At 26.8% G+C, this 25,382-nt stretch overlaps 4 protein-coding genes and 1 long non-coding RNA gene across 14 annotated transcripts; 2 read left to right on the top strand and 3 right to left on the bottom strand.

The window, feature by feature from the left end:
* Positions 1 to 1,664: 1,664 nt before the first annotated feature.
* Positions 1,665 to 5,060, top strand: LOC112688519 (succinyl-CoA:3-ketoacid-coenzyme A transferase, mitochondrial). The gene is made up of 10 exons (XM_025561764.1): positions 1,665 to 1,853; positions 1,911 to 2,016; positions 2,766 to 2,995; positions 3,052 to 3,368; positions 3,429 to 3,597; positions 3,656 to 3,776; positions 4,244 to 4,463; positions 4,523 to 4,598; positions 4,655 to 4,825; positions 4,880 to 5,060. Exons 1-10 carry the CDS (start codon positions 1,785 to 1,787, stop codon positions 5,018 to 5,020), a joined length of 1,620 nt encoding a protein of 539 aa, XP_025417549.1. The 5' UTR covers positions 1,665 to 1,784; the 3' UTR covers positions 5,021 to 5,060.
* Positions 5,061 to 5,382: 322 nt separating this feature from the next.
* On the bottom strand, positions 5,383 to 12,060 carry LOC112688480 (DNA-binding protein RFX2-like). Of its 8 annotated transcripts, none has more exons than XM_025561686.1 (17): positions 11,888 to 12,060; positions 11,662 to 11,733; positions 9,503 to 9,675; positions 9,266 to 9,437; positions 8,930 to 8,980; positions 8,551 to 8,653; positions 8,399 to 8,492; positions 7,918 to 8,058; positions 7,644 to 7,781; positions 7,397 to 7,578; positions 6,969 to 7,332; positions 6,666 to 6,906; positions 6,496 to 6,593; positions 6,278 to 6,433; positions 6,013 to 6,215; positions 5,747 to 5,906; positions 5,383 to 5,605 (listed from the first exon to the last, which is right to left on the bottom strand). In XM_025561686.1, the coding sequence occupies exons 3-17, from the start codon at positions 9,659 to 9,661 to the stop codon at positions 5,519 to 5,521; spliced, it is 2,349 nt and encodes a 782-aa protein (XP_025417471.1). In that variant the 5' UTR covers positions 9,662 to 9,675; positions 11,662 to 11,733; positions 11,888 to 12,060; the 3' UTR covers positions 5,383 to 5,518. The 8 variants fall into 8 exon arrangements, with proteins under 8 accessions (XP_025417471.1, XP_025417469.1, XP_025417473.1 ...); XM_025561684.1 differs by having other exon boundaries at positions 9,503 to 9,669; XM_025561688.1 differs by having other exon boundaries at positions 8,930 to 8,977; positions 9,503 to 9,669.
* On the bottom strand, positions 10,447 to 11,640 carry LOC112688610 (WD repeat-containing protein WRAP73-like). Its single transcript, XM_025561885.1, has one exon. It carries the CDS (start codon positions 11,638 to 11,640, stop codon positions 10,447 to 10,449), a length of 1,194 nt encoding a protein of 397 aa, XP_025417670.1.
* A 2-nt stretch (positions 12,061 to 12,062) lies between the features above and the next one.
* On the top strand, positions 12,063 to 24,528 carry LOC112688481 (aminoacylase-1-like). Of its 3 annotated transcripts, none has more exons than XM_025561692.1 (8): positions 12,063 to 12,169; positions 18,528 to 18,605; positions 19,501 to 19,670; positions 19,730 to 19,901; positions 19,990 to 20,136; positions 20,712 to 21,123; positions 21,759 to 21,819; positions 24,385 to 24,528. In XM_025561692.1, exons 1-8 carry the CDS (start codon positions 12,082 to 12,084, stop codon positions 24,526 to 24,528), a joined length of 1,272 nt encoding a protein of 423 aa, XP_025417477.1. In that variant the 5' UTR covers positions 12,063 to 12,081. The 3 variants fall into 3 exon arrangements, with proteins under 3 accessions (XP_025417477.1, XP_025417478.1, XP_025417479.1); XM_025561693.1 differs by having other exon boundaries at positions 21,759 to 21,839; positions 24,385 to 24,523; XM_025561694.1 differs by lacking the exon at positions 18,528 to 18,605.
* On the bottom strand, positions 13,191 to 18,169 carry LOC112688482. The gene is made up of 4 exons (XR_003149065.1): positions 17,841 to 18,169; positions 13,635 to 13,768; positions 13,447 to 13,550; positions 13,191 to 13,374 (listed from the first exon to the last, which is right to left on the bottom strand). It is a non-coding gene; the product is annotated as an uncharacterized LOC112688482 (long non-coding RNA).
* Positions 24,529 to 25,382: the final 854 nt, after the last annotated feature.

The following is a 25,382-nucleotide window of genomic DNA, read 5'->3' as shown; positions in this document are numbered from 1 at the left end:
TAATTTTATTTAATATAATTCATTTTCAATAGCGCAGTTATCGACCTGGTCAAAAAATATTAAACCGATTTCAACCCTTTAAATTCAAAATTTCGAAAAATCCTTTCTTAGCGCACGTCTACATCATAATAGCTATCTGTATGCCAAATTTCAGCCAGATCCGTTCAATGGTTTGAGCTGTGCGTTGATAACAGTCAATCAGCTTACTGTTTTATATATATATATATTTATTATATATTATATTATATTATATTGTATTATATATCTGTGGTAGTGCGTTTTAAAAAACTTATCATTGCCTCACAGAATATATATTATGTTAGATATTACCACGGTTTAATATACCTTAAAATCGTGGATATTACATAGATTAATCTATTTTATGGTAATATCATCTATTCTGTGGTAAATTAAAGATAGGCAGTTTAAATGTATATTGTATGCGAATCTAACCCACAGAGTATTCCATGATATAACCACAAATTATGTAAAAGATTATATAATCTGAGGTGGAACGAAAAACATTTGAATGGGTAAAAAGTCGGTGATTAACCTATATCGCATGATAAATTATGATTGTGAGTGTAATGTACTCATATTAAAACCATATCAAATAAAATTTAGTTTTGTAAATTGTAATTGTGTTTGTATCGTTACTCATTAGTGTAATAGTGCATTAGCAGTCATTACTTGTTTTTAATTATTCTGCTGTAGTGCTATATACTATTAAAATGGCTAATGTTGAAGATATGGCAATGTTGTTTGTCATTAATACTGTCGAGAAACACGAAAATCATAATATATATTATGAAAGGTAGACTCGCAATCCAGACAATGTGACAGATCCTTTTACATTGTCAGATCGTTTATTTGTAGAAAAACTTTAAGTTTACAAAAGACGTAGTTAAGGAATTGATTGACTTATTAACATGTTACTAGTAATTTAGTACATTTTGTAACTTAGTATGTTGTTATTTGTTTATAATTAGTGATGTTAAAAAGTAGCAGTAACTGCTACTTTTCACAGTGATCCATAAGTAGCAATAGCAGTGATTGCTACTCATACATAATATAACAGTGATTTTATCACACTGTGATGATATCACAAATGTGTGATAAATATTTTTCACAGTTTAACGTCACTATTGTAATGAATGAATGGCTTGAACTAATCTAATAGGAATTATGAAGTATGAACCGTAAATCGTGATTTTAGAATAATAGGCCATTAGGGACTATTGACTTATATAATACATTTATCGTTGATAACATTCAGTGATAAAGGAATAAAATAATAATTTATATAACTTTACAGTTATTTGAGGTTAAAATTTAGATTTGTGTTTTTACCATAGTGGTTCATTCGATAAATTTTATCGCATTCGAGAAGTGATAAAATCTTATTGACTTCAATTCAAGAAAAGCAATTGTATGTCGCATGCATAGACATAATATAATGTTTATGGTCGCATGCGATAGAAATTTGTCACAGTCGATAAAATGTATGACTTATATCGCATGCGAGATTTAATCGTATGATTTCAAGAATTGACCTCCTGTATATCTTAAATCGTGGTTCATATAGTATTATCGCAGATTATATAATCTGTGGTATTATCAATATTATCTCAAATAGTTGATAACATAACAAAAAAAAAAATTGAAGTTCAAGTCCAATTGAGAATTTATTTGAACTATAATTATTGATAAATATAATAGATTATTTTTAATGTTTTAAATCGAGCCATTCATTTAACCATACATGTAAAACTATAAAATTTGAAATGTTTTCTTTGATTAACAAATACCACCATAACTTTAAACCAACAGTAAAGAATGTTGTTGTGTTTCAGGTAGAGTAAGTAGGTGTAAAACATGGTTTAGTATTAATTTTGTCATTTATTCCTTAGGTTTCAAATTTTAGTTGTAATGTTAGTCTACGTAAGCAAAAAGTGTATACTTCTGTCAGCCATGCTTTAGAGGATATAAAACCAGGCAGTAAAATTCTATTTGGAGGTATGTTGAATGGTTGAAAATAAAATGTTAACACTCATCAACTACTTTATTATATCACTTAATATTTGTATTTTGATAATGCTATAGAACTACATTAAAAAATTGTTGAATACCATTATCACTTGATTTTTTTTTTATTCATAGATCTAAACATTGGTATATAATTTATAGCTTGAATCTGGTACAGTAGGATTGATTAAAAATATTTTTTAGTGTATCTCCAATATTATCATACCATCATACAATATTAATGAAATAGAGAGAATATTTACTACATACTTGAATATTTTGTATATTTTAATGAATATTAAAAATATTCAACTTTTTTTTAACATCTATTAAAAAAGTAGTCATTTCATATTATAATTATTACTATTTTAAGATAATTTTTTCTTGAATACTATGGTATTTATTGAATAGATTTAATATATTTTATTGAATAATATATTCTGATCAAATTTCATGATTATTTAATTATTTAATTGAAATCATTGAATTACTAGTTCAATACATTATCAAAAATTTGTTATTACATTTTTATGTACCTAAATATATTCTGTTGAAATGACTTATTTAAAACCTCAAAAAAAAAAAAAATGTTATCATTAAAAATTATTAAAAAAAACAGTAATTAACTGTATGAATATTTTACAATTTATTTAAAGAAAATGTATTTATAATAAAATTTAATTTTTTTGGACATTATTTAAATTTTATCTTTCTTAAAGCATATTTTTATTTTTATATAGGTTTTGGTCTCTGTGGTATCCCAGAAAAATTAATTGATGGCCTTGTAGAACGAGATGATATAAATGATTTAACTGCAATAAGTAATAATGCTGGTGTGGATAACTTTGGCTTAGGAAAACTATTAAAACAAAAGAAAATTTCAAAAATGATTGCTTCGTATGTGGGTGAGAATTCGGAGTTTGAGCAGCAATATTTAAATGGAGAACTTACAGTAGAACTTACACCACAAGTTTGTAGGTTTAAATGATTTATTTAATAGAAATTGAAGTACAAGTTAATTTGTAGGGGACATTGGCTGAACGAATACGAGCTGGAGGTGCAGGAATACCAGCGTTTTACACACCTACAGCTGTTGGTACTCTTGTAGAAGAAGGTGGTATTCCATTGAAGTTTGCATTACATACAGAATCTGTTAAAGGAAATGAGGAGAAAGAAGCAAACAAAAACGGACTTTCCAAAAAAGGTCAAGCTGAAATAACTAGTGATGCCCGAGAAACAGAAATATTTGATGGTAAAACGTATGTTTTGGAAAGAGCGATTACTGCTGATTATGCTATTATTAAAGCCCAAAAAGCTGATCATGAAGGAAATCTTGTATTTAAGTAAATATTATTAATTAATGCATATGTTTAAACTTTTAATATTATTTTACATATTTATAGTAAATCAGCTAGAAACTTTAATGCTGTTATGTGCGCTGCTGCTAAAACAACCATTGTAGAAGTTGAAGAAATAGTTGAAAATGGTTCTATTGATCCAGATCATGTACATGTTCCTGGGATATATATAAACAGAATTGTACTAGGCAAAGATTATGTTAAAAAAATTGAGGTAAACTGTACATTATCTATAATTATAACTGATTTTAATAGAATTTTTTAAAATTGAGAAAACAGTTTTATCCAAAAAATCTGATCAATCTGATTCCATGTTAGTTAGCTCTTCGGCTGCTCAATTAAGAGAAACAATTGTTAAGCGTGTAGCTCTTGAATTCAAAAATGGCATGTATGGTATCCTTTTTTTTTAGATTATGTATAGTAATAAAATAAATTTATATTTTTTTAGTTAATGTTAGATAAAATACTAAGAAGAATTTCTTTAAACTTTTAATTTTTAACTTGAAATATTTTCAAAATATAATTGTTTGAATTAGTTTTAACTTTATAACATTATGAATTAAATTTTACTGAAAAAAACCATATCACAAAAAAAAAAAAAATAATTATGTTTGATTTTAAGCTTTCTTGGCATCAAACATTTTTCAAAATTAGTTATGTATAATTAGATGTTTTTTATTTATCATTGGACTAATAAATATTTTAATAAGTTTCTATTTTCAAAAAATGTAAAATTAAATTTGACGTTTCCTTTTTTAATTATATAGCTTAGTTTGATCAATTTGTTCCTGATTCTGGGTATTATTATTATAGAAAATACTATTTCAATTGTAAAAGTCCTTAATCGGTATATTTAATAGTAAATTTGGGCATAGGTATGCCAATGTTAGCTAGTAATTACATTCCTGAGGGTGTCCAGGTAATATTACAAAGTGAAAATGGTATTCTTGGTCTTGGTCCTCATCCATCATCAAAAAAATTAATCGATCCAGACTTGATTAATGCTGGTAAAGAAACAGTTACAGTTATACCTGGTAGCAGTTTTTTCGGTAGCGAAGAAAGTTTTGCAATGATAAGAGGGTAATTAATGCTGCTACATTTAAATTTATAGTAATGACACTGTATTCCTTTTTCTGTAGAGGTCATTTGGATTTAACTGTACTTGGCGCAATGGAAGTGTCACAGTTTGGAGATTTAGCTAATTGGATGATACCAGTAATGTTTGAACTACATTTTGATATCCTTTAACTTTCTCATCATCTGTTCATTAGGGTAAATTGGTGAAAGGTATGGGTGGAGCAATGGACCTTGTATCAGCACCACATACCAAAGTTATAGTTGCTATGGAACATACGACCAAAGATGGCTCACCAAAAATTATCTCTAGCTGTACTCTTCCATTAACTGGCAATCGATGTGTTGACAGAATAATCACGGAAAAGGTAATTGTTTTTAATTATTTAATGTACATTTTTATTGATGAAATATATTTTTAGTGTGTATTTGATGTGGATCCTGACAATGGATTAACTCTAGTTGAGATTGCTGAAGGCATTGAAATTGTTGATATAGTTCAAAGTACAGAATGCCAGTTTAACATAGCTGACAATTTGAAAATAATGGGACAAATAGAATAGTTAGAACATATAATTAATAAATTTAAGTTAATAAAATCAATTTCGCATTTAGTGTGTGTGTATTTATATTGAAAAATTGTAATACCAAAAAAAAAACAATTCACAAGTCAGATTACAATATAATATTTTAAGTATTAAGATATATTATAAACAAAAAAAATAATTTAAAACAATATTCATCACAAATGCTGTTTAGGCCTCAAAAATCCAATCATAATATTTAATGTTTGTTTTACAATATACAAAATAAATAATTAAAAAAATAAAACAAATAATTGCACAAAATGTCTTATAAAAATGTAGATAATATTAAGTCTTTGGAAATCAATAAATAAAAATATCATCTACAAAGTGTAGTAGTTAACATAAAAAATAATAAATTGCAGTGCACACAATAACAAACAAAATAAAATAAAATAAACAATGGATTCATACAATAACTAAACTTTTTTATGTGATTAAGTGCCCAAAAATGAAGAATTTCTAATGACATGGTGACTAGTTTATTTTCATGCGCTTTCCATTGCAGTTAGTTGTGTACTCTGTTGATTCGTAATCAATCAAAACAGTAGTAGGTATAGTTTTCTAAAACAAAATATAAATAAAAAAGTTAATATAAATTATATTTAAAAATTTTATTATTATTGATTATTACTTATTACAAGTTTTATACAAAAGAACACATTTCAATTAAATTTGAAAAATGTACAACTTTACTATACATACATCTCCTGATCCCATAACTGCAATAGGTGTTTCTCCTGTGACAAGAGCCACCTCATGTTCAATTAAATAAAACATGTATTCATCATATAGCAGACGTATAAGATGAAATGAACCAAAACTAGCTGCTGAACGCAAAGTCAAATCACGTATTACCATTGAACTATAATAAACATAAAATAATGAATAATTTATGAATATAGAGAAATTATTTTTAAAAATGTTCATTCGAAGTATTTTACATTTTGTTTTAATGGAATTATATTTACCTATAAAATGACCATTTTAGTAAAAACTGCCTAGCTTCTTTGGTGAAATTAGGTGTATCACGATATTGTTTCAAACAGTTATCAACAACACTTTTTAACCATGTTGCCCATTCTTCTAAGGAATTTTGTTGTTGTAATGTATGTTTAAAATCTGCCTCCAATTGTTGTACTAATGTTGAGTCACATTGGCATACCCATGAAGCCTTTTAATCATTCAAATTATTAATTTCATGTATTATATTTAAATATATGTAAAAGATCTTACTTGTTCTTGTACATTACGGAAGTCTACACGATTTAAATCAGTAAGCATTTGATTAATTTGAGTATAATTTTGAAGAACTGCTCTCGCTGCTTGGGCAAGATGATTAAGTGAAGTGTATCTACGTAAGGTTTGTGCAAATGCGCTAACAGCAGTCACCTATGATAATTTTAATAAATAGGTAACATAACAATGGTATTTACAAACTAAAAAGTAATTACTTTTATTGAGATCATTTCTTCTGGACATCCTTGCATTGCAGATGTAAGCCAAGACTCCAAACCTTTAGAAAAATTTCTAATAGCTTGTGTTAATGTTCCTATAAAAAACTTATTTAATATAAATATTTCAAGTATCAATAATAGATATGTATATATATATATATATATACCAGGAACAGGTCGAAGAACATCTGGAATTAATACTTTCACCAAGTTTTGATAAAATAGAAAGTCAACCGTTTTTACAAATAGTTGTAAAGTTTTACATTTTGACAACGAGTACAATTTTTCTTTAGATAGATACTTTTCCTCTTCACATTCATCATTATTGTTATCTTGACTACGCCAAAATTCTCGCCAAAGTGATTCAACAGTACCAAATTCCAAATTTAATATAGCACCTAAAAACGCCTAAAAAAAAATTTTTTTGAAATAAAATAAAATAAAATTACAAATAAATTATTATAAAATACTTCATAATGTTCCCGATACAAATTTTTAAATGTATCTACATCTTCAAAAGTACAATTATCATCTAATTGTATTTCATCCACTATAATATCAGGAAATTCCGGTACGGCATTGGCCCCATCACCTAAGTATTCTTGATTTTGTGCTTGAGGAGATGATGGAATACTATTTTGAGAACAATTAGCAGAATCTGAACTATTAGTAGTGTACTGATTACAGTTACGTTCTTCCGTTTTTATGAACTTAATTTTTTTAGAACTACTACTTTGATTTGTTCGACCAGGTAGGCTCTCTTCAGTAGAAAAATCATTTAACAATGAACTAGCCTTAATTCTAATACCATAATAATGATACTTGGAATTTCCTCTGAAATAGAGAAATATTAAATAAAATTATTAATTAATAATAAATTAATTTAACACCAACATACCGAGTTCCTAAACGCCTAGTTCGTAATCCCATAAATACAGATCGTATTAATTTACCAAATGATGCTGCATTTACAGGATCAATCTTAGTTTCAGAACAATGTGTTAAATAATGATTATATAGTGTTGATCGTGGTAAAGATACACCTTCAGCCATTTCATAATTTTCCATCAGCCAATTGACCTATTAAATCATAATTAAATAATTTACCATCACACAATTAATTATTAAATCAATAGATAACTAACAGTTGCTGGAGAAATTCTATTAGCATGCATAAGACCAGAGTTTTGCATTCCTCCGTCAGATTCAACACCATTTATCTGATCTATACTAGCATTTGTTGTGCCAGAATCCGTAGCATTTACTGTAAGATAAGACACGTCCTAAAAATGAATAATAAATAAGATTATGTTTACAATTTCAATAAATCAAATGCAATAATTTAAATATATAAAAATATTGAGTCAGGTATATTTTTATTGTAACTATTATATATACAATATATAATAACTATTATACCGAGGATATAGCAGAATTTGGGCTCTCTCTTTGGGTGGTAGCAATAATAGTATGATCATTGTCAACATTCTGTTGAATAATATATGCAGCATTACCAATAATTTGAGCTTGGCATGTTGGTTGGCCTAAAGTATTTGTAACCTTAAACATTTTGAACACATTAATTTTAATTTATTATAATAATTAAAAGAATGATTAGAATAATCCAAAAAGTTAAATTCAACCTTTATCTGGAGATCATTTAAACTTTAGCCTCAATATAATACTTAGAGATTATATTTTATTCATTCTAAGCTATTTTAAAACTTAATAAACTATATTAAAATTGTTGATGAACTCATTATTTATTAAGTATTATACATTATTTTATATTTATAAAATCAAGTACACATATTTTGATAAAGTTTGGTTGAAACTTTTTTAACTACCTTAATCGTCTTAATCATTAGTACAATAAACATATAAGTAATTATTTATTTACTTGAGAGTAAGAATTTGTGCTTGGAGTATAATAATGGGTTTGACCAGTCTGATACATCGTTCCAGTCTCACCCACAGTATAAACTGGATATGCCCTGTAAAAAATTATTTATATTAATAATTAATAATAATAATAATAAATATTCAATTTACATTTGGCCATTAGTAAAAATTGCTTGCTCGCCAGTTCCTTCGACATATTGTACATAGGTAGAATGACCAACATCATCAGAACCAACACCATCTGCTTCAGGAACTAAACAAATTATAATTATAGCTATTATATTATATCTATATAGCTTAATATATAATACTTATCAAAATAAAATGTATAAAATATGCTTAAAAAATTAAGCTAAGAACAAAATGTTTAAGAAAACACTCTAAACACTAATGTAAAATTTAAATTAATCTAGTACATTATAGAAGACACCTCTAGATATTTGTACAGCAGTCAATACACAGTATTTTAAGCAGAATATATGTAATGTATGAATTAGCAAGTTTAAATGAAGTACTTTACAAGTCTTACCCAATGTTGGTACTGGTGTAAGGGAGGTATAAGATCGTCCTTGAGTCCCTTCTTAATTGTAAGCATGTAATTTATAATTACTATATAATATAAAAAATGTGCTCCCTGAATGAAAAACGAAGGACTATTAAGGTACACAAGAAAAACATTTTTAGCATACAAACATCTTTAAGTATTGGCTATTATTATTATGCAATATTAAGGAATGTTAGGTTTAAAGAAAAATTTGTTTACATAAAAAAAATCCTTCATTTTTCATTAATAGTTTTATCATATATATATATATATATATATATATATATATATTACAATGAAAAAGTAAATGTTTTAATTCACCTGATGCTGCCACAATATAATGACTATTATCAACAGTAACAGTAGAAGCACTTCGATCTTTATGATCAATGTGATGTTCATCATCATCCATTGATTTATCAGATCCGTCATCATGAACCGGACTTGTACCACACAATATGGCATTTTCTAATTGCCTATTACTATTGACATTCTAAGAATAAAAAATGTTCAAACATTTAGTATCCACAAAAAATATTAAAATAAATAATAAAATACCGGGTCAATTGAGGTACGTACAACTGAAGTTTGTTGAACTGGCTGTACAACAAGTGTTTGACCAACTCCACCAGCAGTTACCACAGTTATGGTACTAAGTTGGGAGCCAGTACCTGCTGAACCTTCTAATTTGATTCCGCTTCTTACTGAAGTCGCCATGAAATTACCTAAACCCATATTTAGTTTCATAATTTTTATAAGATTTTTTTTTTTTAAACTTTTATTTACAATAAAAAATAATTAATAAAATAAACGTGAATATAAAATATTTTAACTAATTTAATTTATTTCATATTATAAATAAATTCTTATAATTAATAGTCAATTAAAATCTTATATTAAAAACATTAATAACTTTTTATTATTATTTTCATAATAACATTCATACATTCATAGTTCATAAAAAATATAATGAATTTAAATTTGATAGATACAACTGTTATAAAATTGTTTTAAATTATATACTATGGTAAAATATTTATAATTTAACAAGTAAAAATACAAATTGAACTATAGGTATTCTATGCTCTTAAAAAAAAAAAAAAAAAAAATGAGACATTTATATTCAAAAATAAATTTTAATAACCATAATTAACTATTTTTATAGAAAAAAATATATTTAAATAATAATTACAAGATGAATATTATTAATTAAACTAAAAATTTCATTGATTTTTATATATAAACTTATATATGTATGAACAAAAGAGAAATATTACATTACCATAAGTATAAATAAATTATTACCATAAAATTCTTACTTAATTATTAAAAAAAAACTTAAATACAAAATGATTAAATTTAAAAGGCTAAAAAATAAAATAAAAATATAAAAATTTAATTTTTTTACACACAAATACAAATTTGAAATTATACTATATATTATTATTAGTAAAATTAAGTATAAGTAATATAATTAACATATTAATTATTACATTGCTTTATCAAATGGTAAATAATAAACATTTTTTTCCGTCAGTTAAAATCATATCTCTGTTATTAAATGACCAAGATACATTAGAAATTAATAAACATGTTCCATCAACAAATTTTGGTGACTTTAGAAATTTAGGAATATGCTTTGAAGACCAAAAAAAAATTAAATTTGTACCAAAAACTACTGAAAGTTTGTTTTCTGATTGACACCACTGCATATGTTTTATTGTTGAAGAAAATTCTACTGCACATATCAATTTATAATTCTTCCAAATACAAAGAAATGTTGAATCTACTTCATAAGTACTTAAATAGTTAGAATCAAAACTCCACATAATGGAAGCTATTTTTGTTGGAACATTATTGATAAAGTTTTCTGAAGGTTTTGTTCTGATCAATACTTGATTACATTCCATAAAAAAATTATAGTCTTTGTTTTCAGAATAACGACACAACTTAATTTCTACATTAAACTCATTAGAAGAAGCTAATACAACAATTTTACCTAGTGAACATCCCAAAGCTAAATATTCACCATTAGGTGCCCAGCTCACAGTATTTAAGTATAGATTTTCAACCGAACCAATAATATTACCAGAGAGAAAATTAAATATAGCTAATTTTTGTTTATTGAAAACGCATAGAAACCGATTATCTGGCGATTTATTTAATCCATCACATGTTCCTACTATATCTTGAATATAAATTATTCTATCCAAATTTTTTGAACGTAACATCAATAATTTTTCATAGCCATTTAATTTGGAAACAACAAACATATGTGTTCCATCATTATCAAATAATACACAAGGCCAAATGGGCTTTGGAACTTCAATGTACATAATTGACTTTGTAAATATATCAAATATGCCTAGGGCCACATGAAATTCTAGAGTCAGCAAAATTTTCCCACGACCTATCCATTGAGCAGCGATAAACTTGAAGTATCCAGATGTAAGTGTACATTTCCAATTTTTGGAACACATGTCATACACTTGTAACACGCCTTTTCCGAGTTGAGTACACAGTACAAGATCTGATGTAACATTCCACTGTAGACAATCAATGGCATGAACGGCCGCAGCAGTATTGTGCAAACCGGTGAACGGGTGTTTTTTTATAATAAAACGATTTGACAGAGCAGCCGCCATATATTGGCCGTTATCGGAAAACGCGCACACGTCATAATCAAGTACGTTCATTACAAATGAATAAAAACTTACTGTTCAATTTTTCGACGGCTCGCAGAATACGTGTTTCATAAGTCTTGATGCGGACGGAACGTCAGAGTACGCCTGTAAATACATACACACGCACACACACACAAGCACACACACAAACGCTACGGTTACTATATATTGGTTTAGTGTAACAATATTGTACATACAAAAAATGAAATCGAACGTCGATTTCGTTTTTGTTTATTACAGCAATATATATACAACGTACCGGTCAAATGCGTACAAAGTAAGCATTTTAACTGTATTTATATATGCTTATTTGTTAATTTTATCGTTCACCTGAATTGTTGATGGAAAAAGGCGTTCATGGTGACTATGACTACGGCTTCTCTTTCGTTGCTAGGAGCGGTGGTGGTCACAACAAACGCGCAACAATAAACGATCAATAACAAGATTAGGAGAATGGGCCTGCCACCGCTGTCGCGCTTCTTGTCGCGGATCACTTCGCACGGCGCGCCACCAACATCATTTATTGTTATGATTATCGCGCGTAAGTACGTTTGGGTGTGTTCATATATTTGTATGTTTGAGTGCGGATGATAATGATAATATTATTAATATACTTTGGACGCCGTTGAAATAGTATAGTTTAATCAAGTTCGGTCCACATGAAAATTGTCCACTGAATTTTACCCATAGACGACGATCGGGTGTGCGTGCATGTGCAGTGGTGTGTACTTCTTTCTCGGTTACCGGTCGATGGGAAAATAAATAATAAAATTAATATTTACAAACGTTGCCAAATGAATACGATGTGCTTTCTTCGAAAAGGAAATGTATTAACGATTAACGGAGGATAAAAAATCAAATCGATATTGCGTGTAAAAATAATTAACATAGGCAACCGTCAAAGACATTCAAAATACAGTCGTAATCGGTTGAAATGAACATTTGGCGCCTTTTACGAATGAACAACGTGTCACGTCGTAAACTTACGTCTTTCTTGCACATTAATGTGGTGGGAGAAGTAATCCGGGAGAACCGAACCACTCCTACTATAATCTCGATATTTTGGGCGTATTATTTAATCTTCACTACATAAAATTTAAACTGTTAAAAACGCTGAAACCATTGACTAATTATGTCTAACCTGTCTAATTAGTCTGTTGCGAAAATCCGTTCAACTGTAGGTGTAAGAATTTTTTTCCAATATAGAAATTAAGTAATGTTAGGTGCAGCACCCATCAAAGTAACATAACACGTGATATGATAAGTGACATGTTAGTAATATGTCACTCGCAAAATGTTGTTTACAATTATAACGGAAAATCACTAATCCGACATGTCAGATCATGAGTAATATTGATATTGCTTGTCGCCCAAAACCATAGCGTGTGTGCTTTTTGTCATTTGTTACATAGAATTGTCGAAAAATACAAAAATATATTAAATAATTATAATAATAAGTAAGAAAGCAGTTTTTTTTTAGGTAATTTGACAAATAGATAGTTTATAAAATAAAACAATCTATTAAATATATATTTATTAATATACATTAAAAATACACCATATGTATAGTATCTATATTTCTTTTATTATTAATTGTTTTATATAACTTACGATTTACCATTTCCATTCCAACTTTGAAAGACCATCCTGATTTCAACATCCAATTTGTCTTAATAATTGAAAATCATCTATGTATTTATGATCATTGCATAAAAAAGTATTCATCAAGAGTTTCACGAGAGAAAACTTAAAAAGAAAGAAAAATAAGTTGAGTGGCTTCACTTATCATTAATTTAATGGTACTTTAGTAACCAATACATTTTAAGTTGTACAACTTGAATCGAATTTGAAATTTAATGTTTGCGTTTTCCGAATAAAATGTATCTACATGCAAAGACATGTATGAGTTTTTATAAAAAAATCTAAAAAAAAAATTTAAAAAAAAAGAGAAATTAAATTAAAAATTAATACATTTTTTTATATAAACATACAACAAAAATGTTTACTTTTAGTTGTATATATGATGAAATTTCAATTCGTTGCTTCAGTTTACATTGATCCTTTACTCTAAATACGGATGACTGTTAACTTACCAGAAGATTAGAATACATTCGTCAATAATAATTTACATCACATTTACCTAAACAAAATTACTAATTAGATTCGTTAAATTTATGATTGTTTCAAAAAATAAATAATATTTGTAAAATATTTTGGATATTTAGATCCATGAATTATGTTCAAATGCAATTATATTTTTGCTATCATAGTAGAATAAGTGCATGATTATGTATGCATTATGTATGTAATCAAACCTTAGTATATATATAAAAAAAAAAAATAATTCCTTAACATAAAGTCATCGGCAATACAACGTGTAACAACTCACTAGGATATAATTACAGTATTAGGATAAAAAAAAAAAATGTATAAGAAAGTCTAACAGCTTTGCAGTTGATAATTAATTTTTAAATTCAATAACGTACAAGAATGTTTACTAGATTCTGCCCTAAACAGCAATATATCCGTTACCTAACTTCTACAAAACATAAAACATCGTAATTTGTGCAGTGGCGGATCGTCAGGTGGGGTAAGTGAGGCTCAGCGTCAACAAACTTTTGTAAATACTAAGGAAGTATAATATTTTTATATTTATTTCTTATCTTATTTTAATATACAATAAATATTTTATTTTAAAATATTCAATATTATTTATAGCTGATAATTATGATGTAAACAGTTCAATAATCAATTGGAAATACAAAATAGAAATACATAATTTATTTGTATTGTATTATATTAAATTAAATTATCAGAATATGATATTCAGTAATTAAAGAAGATAAAGCTGTTACCGATTTCAGAAAATACTTATAAATACCCAACGTAAATTCAAATTTCGATTACAGTTCCTAATATTTTTCATTTATTCATATTTATATTACATTTATACTTACGTTATAATTATATTTAAAATCAAGCATATTACTGATTATTGTTTATTGAAAATAAAAATAATAAGGGTTAAAACGAAACATAAGACTTAATTCAACTTTAGCGATGTACCAATACCTACATAATATTTTTATAATCTATACTTTTTCAAAGTACCAAGCTGAGTTGAATTATTAGTAGTCTATTTTTATCTAAAACTTAAAAAACTTGGCTATTAAATGATATCACGATTTTAAAAGCTTTTAAGAGCTATTTTTTTTTCATAATTAGCATTTTTTTACTCTCAGTTTGTGTGGAGCATTTTGGTCGGAATAAACATTTTACTTTTACTAAAGTGAAAAGGTTTAAATAAAAAACAGGAAATGGAGATTACAATATAAATGGTGGACCTGAAACATTTGGTGACAATTGGTGACAAATAGGGTTACCATACTCCCTGAAAACCGAAATTGTCACCAGTTTTGGACTTCGTGTCCCGGTGTCCCGAAAAATGTTTTCCGTAGTCTGTATGTCCTGACTTAGACGTTTAGAAGAAATGTAGAATTGTTTAATTTTTAATTTCGATGAATTTATCACAAAGTACATTTTTAATCATAATCGATCAACAATATATAATAAAAACATAAATTGTAATTTACACATATAAATATATAACATAATATATTTTATTTTCATAAATATTATTAAATATTATGTTTCCGGTTATTAATGGTATGCTCAATATATTAAAAGTGATATAAAAAGTATATTATTTAATAATGTGATTGTTTTGTCCCGGTTTCGCCTTATAAATTTATGCCAACCCTAGTGCAACCTTAACTGCCATTGTCTACCACGTTGGAACGTAGCTCTCCAAGCTTGGAGAGAATTTTTCCAAATTTGGAGCGAGTAAAAACATACTAACGTAAATTAATGTGTTAAGTACCTATCTAGAAGTATGCAGTAATAAAATAATATAATTTTTCATTTGGTTATTATTTGGGCTAGGATTTATAAGCATTTGCATGTTTTTTTCCTCAAGTCCAAATTTATTGGTTTTCAATATGTCTACGATTTGGCTTATTATCAGTTAAATATAACCATTTTAATTTTCTATATTTTTGCATATTTTGAACATAATGCATATAATTGCATATTTATAGATTTTTGAGAATCTTGTTAATTTTATTTAAGAATAAAATATAATAATAATAAATAATAATAATAATATAATAATATTATATATATAATAATAACATTTTTTTTTTATTTTTTAAACTTAAAGCCACGTCCAGACTAAGAAACTTTTGTCGTAAACATGTGTTATCGACAATGTTGACGACCAAAATTAGAACTGTTCCTAAAATTTGTCACCGACAATTTTGTCCGCGACATTGTTATCGACAAATTTTTGTTTTCCATCCGACGTGGAAAAAATTCGACAAAGTTTATAAACATTGTCGCTGACAATGAATTAACACTTCCATACCGGTCAAATGTTGTCGATAAACATTTAGTAAATGCATCATATTTTATTTATTTATTTGGTTTTCGTTCAGTTTTGCTTCGGCCATTACACTTACATAACAAAATATTTAAAAATGATTCAAATTATAATAAATTCTATTGATAAAATATTATTTTAATTTGTAAATTTTATACTCATTACTCATACCTCAATTCTCAAGATAGACCAATGTCATCATGTTTAAGATTAGTCATTAAATCATTGCAACTATATTTTTGCTTTGCTAAGAAACTAGGACGAACCCAATATCCTTTTTTGGAAGCCATTTTTGCTTCTAAACTTAAAACTACACAAGCAGATGCGGCAATTGCCATGTCATTCTCGTTCCACATTTTGTCCAAGACCAGTGGTTCTCAACTGGGGTGACATGTCATCCAAGGGTGACAATGGAGGCAGTATAAGGGTGATATGAAATCTCCAAAGGAAAAGAAAAAAATTAAAAAAAATTAATTTTAATAAAATCATATTATTGCCATAACTGTCATAAAAAGCATACATTTTAGTTTGTGTTTTTATATTATTTAGACCCGATAAATACGTGCAGTATTTTGATTTGCGTTATTGAATTAAACATTATCGATTATATTATTGATTTAACTGAGGTCGTTAGTCAGTTATTTTATAGTCGCCGGAAGACTATATGAGACTAGGTCTTTCCACCATCAGCCCTCGACTTCCTCAACTTCCTCAACTTCGTAAAAACCACCGGGGCCCAATTTCTCATCAGTTTTTCAAACTCATTACACTCTTACGGTAGTTGTAAGTGTATAGCTCATCGACATTCGAATAACTGCTACAATACAAGTGCTATATTATTTGGCTTGCCAGACTATCCAGTTGCTCTGATCGGCTCTCAAACTTTTGTAACTCCGAGAGCCCTTCCTTAAATATGGAGGAAGGTAATCAACCAATAATACATTATACATACTATGCACCATACCTCCCTCGCCATGTAACTATTACAAATCTAAAAATAATGGAAAACATATTAGAGAACGTATTAAAAAAAAAATTCTCTCACGTTGGAATAATAAATAAAGAAAACTCCTTAGTCTCTCCTTCGATATCCGAAACAAACATCAATTCAGAAATAAACATATTACAAAAAAAACTGTTAATTATCACACATAAATAGATAAAACTTTTTGCAAATAAGTGAAAAATATGATAATTACACAGACATTTCACAGATGGTTCCAAATCTGATAAAGGAGTTGATGCAACAGTGATATGTTAAGACACAGAAATATTAATAAGATTGCCCAGTGACTGTTCTGTATACACCGCTGAAGCACAAGCTATAGTTCAAGCCCTTAACCTTATATATAAAAAAAAAAAAAAACATTAAAAAAGTTATAATTTTTAGTGATTCAGTACTCTTAAGAGTATCCAAAATTTTTATAGACCAAATGATACTACCAGGAAAATCTAGAAACAAAAATACGAACTACAAAAAAAAAACTTAAATATAAAAATAATGTGGATACCAAACCACACAAAAAACACCGAAAATGAAAGTCGATAAACTTGCCGAAGAAGTCATTACGTCAGAAAATGCAATTTATTGCCAATTATATGCAATATCTGATATAAAACTGAAAATAAAACAAAAAATCCTCAGAATATTGTAAAACGAATGGGAAATATCTAACACCAAATCAAGACAAATTAAAAATCACATCCTTCCATGGCCTATCAATATATTCACTAGAAAATAAGTGGTCATAAACAGGCTCAGAATAGGACATACCAGAATAACGCATATTTTCTTGATGAAGAAAGAAGTTCCACCTACATGCCCAACTTGCAACTATCCTCTGACAGTCAAAAACATTCTAACTGAATGCAGGAAGTACGAGCCACAACATCTGAAATACAAATTGAACCACTATTTAGCGGAAAATCTAAATACCGGTATTATAAATGTTTTCAAATTCCTTAGGGACACAGAACTACACAAAAATATTTAGAATAGTAATAACTTATATTGTATATTTATCCGTAATGTATTTTTAATAATTTAAAACACCCTTGTAAATAATCTTTGTAAAGCCAATGGCCCCAGCCGCCGATGCAGTTATTTTCAATAAAAATAAATAAATAAAAAAATATAAAATATGTTACGTCATTCCCTTTTAACAAGTTTTTTTGTTTGTTTAATAGTAACAAATTGATAACATTATAATTAAAGTTTATACTACAGAGTACACGGGTATAAATATTTTATCAATACTGTTGTTAATTATATTTTATGATAGAGTAAATATATCATTTTAAAATACTCAATAATACTTATAGCTGATAACTATTTACGAAATAAATATTCAATAACATAAAGAGTTCGATAAGCAATTGAAAATTTAAAGCAAAACTATATTATTTAGTTATATTTTATTATATTAACTTTAAAACCAAAAAAAAAAAAAAATGTTTTCAGTAAATAAAGAAGACATAGCAGTTACCAATTTCAGAAAATACTTACAAATACCCACCGTACATCCGGATGTCGATTACAGTTAGTAATATTTTTCATTTATTCATATTTATATTACATTTATTCTTACGTTATAATTATATTTAAAATCAAGCATATTACTGATAATTAAAAACCGGATTTTTATATTTTGACTTTGAGTATTTAACTTCTATCGAATAAGCTTTCTCGACGATTCATTTTCGTATCAACTGATATATGAAAAATTAAAAAGCATAAAAAACACATTTCAAGGTTAAAAAATATATTGCCATATTAAGTTTCAATTTGAAGGTTTTATAAAACATTTAATGAGTTACAAAAAAAAATGCAAAAATGTTTTTAACCTCTGTTATTTCCTTTCCAAGACAAAATGTGCAAAGCAATATTGATATGAACGTAACGTTGATCAGAAAATCAATTGATAAATAATTAATTACTCTTTATTTAGAGATGAGATATAAAAAGAAAAATTCACTGACATCTATAAACCTAATACATATCACGAATTAAGATAGATCTTAATTCGTGCCTTATACTAATATATTGGCCTTTTGTACACGTAGAACGAGGGCATTCTTCATATTTTAAAATATGGATAATAGGAAAAATATAACAATTTTTTTAATAGACGATTTTATAACTTGATTTCGCCAAAGTGGAATTAGCACTTTTTTACCAGATTTTCAAATTAGCCGTTAAATATTCGATTGAAGGTTGTACATTCTTAATATAATCATAAGTCCGTAAAATAAATGGGTAGAATATATAAATCCCAAAACGTGTTTATCCGGATCATGTATCGTCGGAATCCAAAAACTTAAAACTATTTATATTATTATAGAATCATACATTATATGATTTAATATATAAGTGTGTAGTGAATACTTCTGAATCGATTCAATACTGTCGTTGATTTATATAAAATTTCGAGCAGGTGAATGTGTCAATTTTCTACAAAGTTATGCAGAAAGTATGGGATTACCATCAACAGTTCATTATATGGCACCAAAAAAACCAGTTGTGATTATAACACTTACGGGACAAAAGCCGGAATTACCAACTCTTTTACTTACTTCTCATATGGATGTTGTGCCAGTTTATCCAGTATGTTAGGTACTTATAATATTATTTATTGAAGTATTAATGTGTTCAAATTTTTTTAGGAAAAATGGACGTATGATCCATTTTCGGCCTACAAAGATGAAAAAGGGAATATTTATGGCAGAGGAGCACAAGATATGAAATGCGTCGGCATACAGTATTTAGAAACTATAAGAAGATATATAAATGAAAAATTAACCTTTGATAGGACTATACATATATCATTTATGCCTGGTACAAATTTTATAATTTTTTTTTTTTTAAATAAAAAATCAATCGTAACTCTTATATTATAACTAAATCATTTGTTGTTATTTTTTAGATGAAGAAATTGGAGGAGCACTAGGCATGGCTCATTTCGTTAAGACGAATGAATTTCGTATTTTAAATATTGGATTTGCTTTAGATGAAGGATTGGCGAGTGAAGACGATGTTATTCCTTTGTTTTATGTCGAAAGAACTATTTGGCGTTAGTAATAATTTTTACACTAATCACTATGCAGTTATAATTACTCTATGCTATTAGTTATTACTATTAAATGTTGTTATTATTATACTTTATACAAGACATAATAATGAAAATGTGATACTACACCTAAAAAAGTTTTTATTTAAAAATAACATGTATTAAATAATTCTCTAACTTGAGCATTGAAGTTCTTGCTGTAGATTATTTATAATTTATCTTCCAACTATTTTTAAATTAAAACATACCTAAGATACATGGTTATATTCTATCGTATCTACCGTGTACGGTAATAACGTAATTTATTATAGAAAATTATAAAAGCGTTCGACACAATATAATATTTTATATCTAATTTATTCAGTATATTATCAAATAAGTCAACAATTTTTTTAATGTGCAAAATCTCAGTTTCCTCTTTGTTACATAATAGTGCATTACGATTATTGTATAAGCATCCACTGAACAATTATTTCCAAAGTAGAAGATAAGGTAGCTTTCCGATATTCTGGTTTAAAATTCTCGAATAGATGGACATTTTTTACTTATTTTAATATTTTTTTTTTAAATATTCACAGAATTTTATATTCGAAGCGCCGGTACTCCAGGTCATGCTTCGCTACTTCACGATAATACAGCTGCTGAAAAATTGATGTACGTTGTTAATAAGATATTGAAATGGAGAACATTGGAGAAAAACAAATTATCTCAAGGGGTAGATATTGGACTAGTAACATCTGTAAATATGACAATATTAAATGGTGGATGTCAGTTAAATGTTGTACCACCAGAGTTAATTGCTGGTTTTGATGTTCGACTGGCTGTAGATGCTGATTACCATGCTTTAGAGAGTACCATAACTAAATGGTGTCACGAGGCTGGTAAAGGAGTACAACTAGAAACTTTTAAAAAAAATGAACAGACCACACCTACCAAATTAGATGATTCAAACTTTTGGTGGTTAAAATTCAAAAGTGAATGCGATAAATTGTGAGCAAAATAATACTTCACTACAATTTGACTTAAGAATGATAATTCATTATCTGATTAAATAATCTTGATTTTAACACTCAACATTTTTCTTTATATTTATTTGTAAATATGTTTCTGTAAATTATTTGCATCAACAAAATACGATATGAAAATCGTATAATGAACTAGTTAATTATACGATATGAAAATCGTATAATAAATTAGTTAATTTTTTTTTCATGGTACAGATTCAACTACAATGTTATTAAATGGAGTTATATAGACATTGATTATATACATATTGATAAATTTAAGGAAAAATATAATTTTTTTGAGGTCGTATTTATTAGTAAATAAATGTATTTATCTAGGGCTTCATAAAGGTTATCCGGAATTTTTTTGTTTTTTCTTGCTTCTAGTTACATTATGTAACAATATTTATGTATTTGCCTAACAGTATTTTATTTCCTAAAAGTAAAAAAAAAATGTATTTAAACTTTATTGAGTAATAAAATATGAATGAGTAGATAAATTATATTAAAATAAAATCCGTACATTTTAATTACATAATCATAAACAAAATTATTATATGTTTATAAGCTAAATAATTTTAAATGTATTTTATTTATTTACAAGTGTATATTTTTTTTCAGGGGCTTAAAACTGAAACCATCAATTTGTCCGGCAGCAGGCGATACCAGATATATACGATTAGTAATTATACCAATCGTTATGTAATTATTAATTATTAACGTACCTATTTTATTTATGCTTATAAACATAAATACATAATAAGTACACTTGCATTATGCGTTCACCTATTATTTAAACTTAATAGCTAAAGTAAATTTAAATTTTAAATTATACCTATTAACTGTATTTTAATATTTACTTTTTATATTAAACCGTTTATAAGTAATGATTTATATCAGAAAACAAATTTCACTTTGGTACGGGACATAACTGATAACATAATCTGATTGATAACATTAAACGAAAGTTATAAACAATAATAAAACCTACGTTTTATTAACCACTCATTAAAAATAACTGATGTCATCCAAAAATTTGTGTTGGCATAATAAACAGCTGGTAAACATTTTACTGATTTAAAACAACAAGGATTTTTACGTTTCCCTATAACCAAAAGTTTTTGTTTTTTACCTGATATACTTGCACAACATAGGACAACCTTTTGCGTTTTCATTTTTGAATTAATACGTATGCTCAGGCAAGGCACGATAAAATAATCCAGTTTCATCAGCATTATAAAAATTGTCGGGCGTATATTCTAAAATAATTTTTGGGCATTCAGTTTTTATCCAATTTTCTGCTGCCAAGAACAGTGTCTTTTTGTTCCCCGTACGTTCGTTTGTATACAATATTTTCAAATTTCTTCCAGCGATGAAACCATCCTTCTGATGCAATAAAATTTTCTATACCCATTTTTTTTGCAAGTTCTTCAGCTTTTTTTTTTATATAACATACAATAACAAAAGTGGATGTAGTTTACTTAGTATAAATTATTAAACAGTAATCAGTTAGATGACTAAGCAAGGGACTTTTTTTTTGATAGTATGAAATATTTTATTCTTGTTGGACTGGTCATTATGCACTAATTAAACAAATATTGAAATAAGGCTCCTGATCATATTATCGAAGATATGCTTTAAATACATTTTGAATTAATAATAGAAACCAGGGATCAAATTTTAATTATGTTTATAAGTAAGATAAGTTTAACTGAAAATTCAAATTTAATTTTACTCGTGAATCAGTAATTATTGAGTTATATATTCTGTATTTCTATCACAGTCATTTGGTGCAAGTGTTTAATCAAAAATTACTTAGGATGCAGCATACATTTCGTAATACTTAACTAAAAATATTGATTTAGAGAGAAGTTAAAAAAAATTCTCCACTTAGTCTAGTTTTTTGTCGTTGGAAAGTAGCTATAAGCAGGGCTTGCGTTTGAAAAAAAATTTTGTTTTACGTTATTTACAATCAAAACGTTATACAATTTTTGAGTTTATCGTTATTCAAAATTTAAACGTTTTTCAATTTTTGTGTTTATCGTTATTCAGAATTAAAACGTTATACAATTTTTACGTTTATCGTTATTCATTAATTAAAACGTTATACAATTTTTGCATTTATCGTTATTTAAAATTCAAAAGCATTTAGATACCTGTTTTAAAAGTATACAGGCCGCAATTTAAAAGTGACTATGACCTTTTTATGGGGACATAATTTTCCTATTCGGAGTTTTAAGTAGGTATTGTATAATTTTATTTATTTTATTTTATTTATTTAATTAAATGGGTTAGATAACCAAATTACATATTACTTACAAAATATAGGGTACAGTGGTACAGTGATACAGATTAAATTAAAATACATAAGTAGTTTGTAAAGAAATGGAAACAAAATAAATGATAAAACAGTATGATAATAATTAATCTTAAGAGTAATAAATAATAATGTATTATTAAATTTAATAAATTGTCTAGGCTCTAAGGACATTATAACAAAATAATAATAAGTATAAAAAAAAAACATGATTATTATTTTAAAATTTTGAATTTCAACTATGAATTAACTAATATAAAAAAAACGTATGAACGTCTTAACGGCTATAAGTATAATAGTATAAAATATAAATATTAAACATTTGACAACAATTAAACAAACACTGACGAGTGACGACTGAACAAATCTAAGCAAAATGAACACCGAACACAATAGTTGAATAACTTGAAGGGTATAAATTTTGACCGTAGTACATATAGTACAGTACAATATTATCAGAGTATCACTATTATTAGCTATTGGTAATTAAATTATTCTTTTAATACCTTCTTATTAAATTTTAAAATAATATCTAATACGGGTTCTCCCGGATAGGCCGGATACGGAATAAAATTAATTCATGGATTGAATAAATAATTGAATACTACTAAGTATTATTAAATAATTGGAAATTAATTATTTCGTTTAATGGAATACAATATATACCGTTTTTCGTTATGTTTTGTTTAAGGATATATCATATATTTTGTTAAATGTTACGTTATGTTTTGTGTTATTTATTTATGTTTATTGTTTTCCGTTATAATTACGTTTACAAATTGCAATCGTTTTTTATCAAGTATAACGTTATTATAAAATTTGCAAGCCCTGACTATAAGTAAATTATTATAATTTGGCATTGATATATTGTTATAAATATTATATTACGAAGTTTAAATACAATTCATAATAATCAATTTGGTTTTTCAGGTCGGCATTCCTGCACTTGGATTTTCTCCAATGCAATATACACCAGTACTTTTACACGACCACGATGAATATTTAAATGAAAAAACGTTTTTGAATGGGATCAATATTTACTATAATATAGTTAAAGGTTTAGCAACTGTATAAAATACATCAGCCGTTTTCAATTGACGAATTGTTTTACATTTTTGGCTCCAATTATATGTATATATATATATATATATATATAGATTATGGAGTAGAGACTATTTTTTTAAAGTTAGCTTAATTAATAAGTTTAAGCTTATGTAGTAGCTTAATTTTAAAATTTAATCATTAAAAGGAATTGAAATAAATTAGTCATGAGCAAGTTCGCGCTTCAAGCATTTACTTATTTTCTTGACTTAACATAAAATCTAGTAAATTGATATAAAAATTCGCGTTTTATTTTTATTCATTCATTTTTTTATTATTTAAAGATTTCCGACAAAGCCATCTACCTTATTGATAATTTTTTTTTTTATGTAAACTTAAATGATGCATATAATAGAATATTAGACACATATTTATTTTTTTATTTTTTTTTTTTTTTTAACAAGAATATAATGGCAACATCCACCCTTTAGCCGACGGAGTAGGCTAGTTACTTAGTTTGAAATATTGCACATTTTTGCATGTTTCCGTCGGTCAAAAATGTTGATAGAAAGATTATGTATATGTATTTTAATTATTTTTAATTTATTATAAGTCTTAATTATTTTTTATATATTTTGTGAGAAGTGTCTGTGTGAAGGACTTCGTTTCTGACGAACCATGGCACATTTGAAATAGTTTTTTTTTCGTAGAATTTTTAGACTGGAAAACTTAAATTTAATTTATGTGGGTTTGGTACAGTAACTCCAGATGGGGACAGTATAGAGTAGGTTCTAAGGGCCGTATAATTTGTTTGTAAAAAAGCAGGAAACATTTCCGATTTAACACGGATTGACGATTGATTAAGAGGTAAAGTATATAAAATATTT

The sequence above is a fragment of the Sipha flava genome, unplaced genomic scaffold (assembly GCF_003268045.1).
Source record: "Sipha flava isolate LNK unplaced genomic scaffold, YSA_version1 39_pilon_pilon, whole genome shotgun sequence".
NCBI classification, from domain to species: Eukaryota; Metazoa; Arthropoda; class Insecta; order Hemiptera; family Aphididae; genus Sipha; species Sipha flava.
This window is presented reverse-complemented; position numbering and strand designations above follow the sequence as displayed.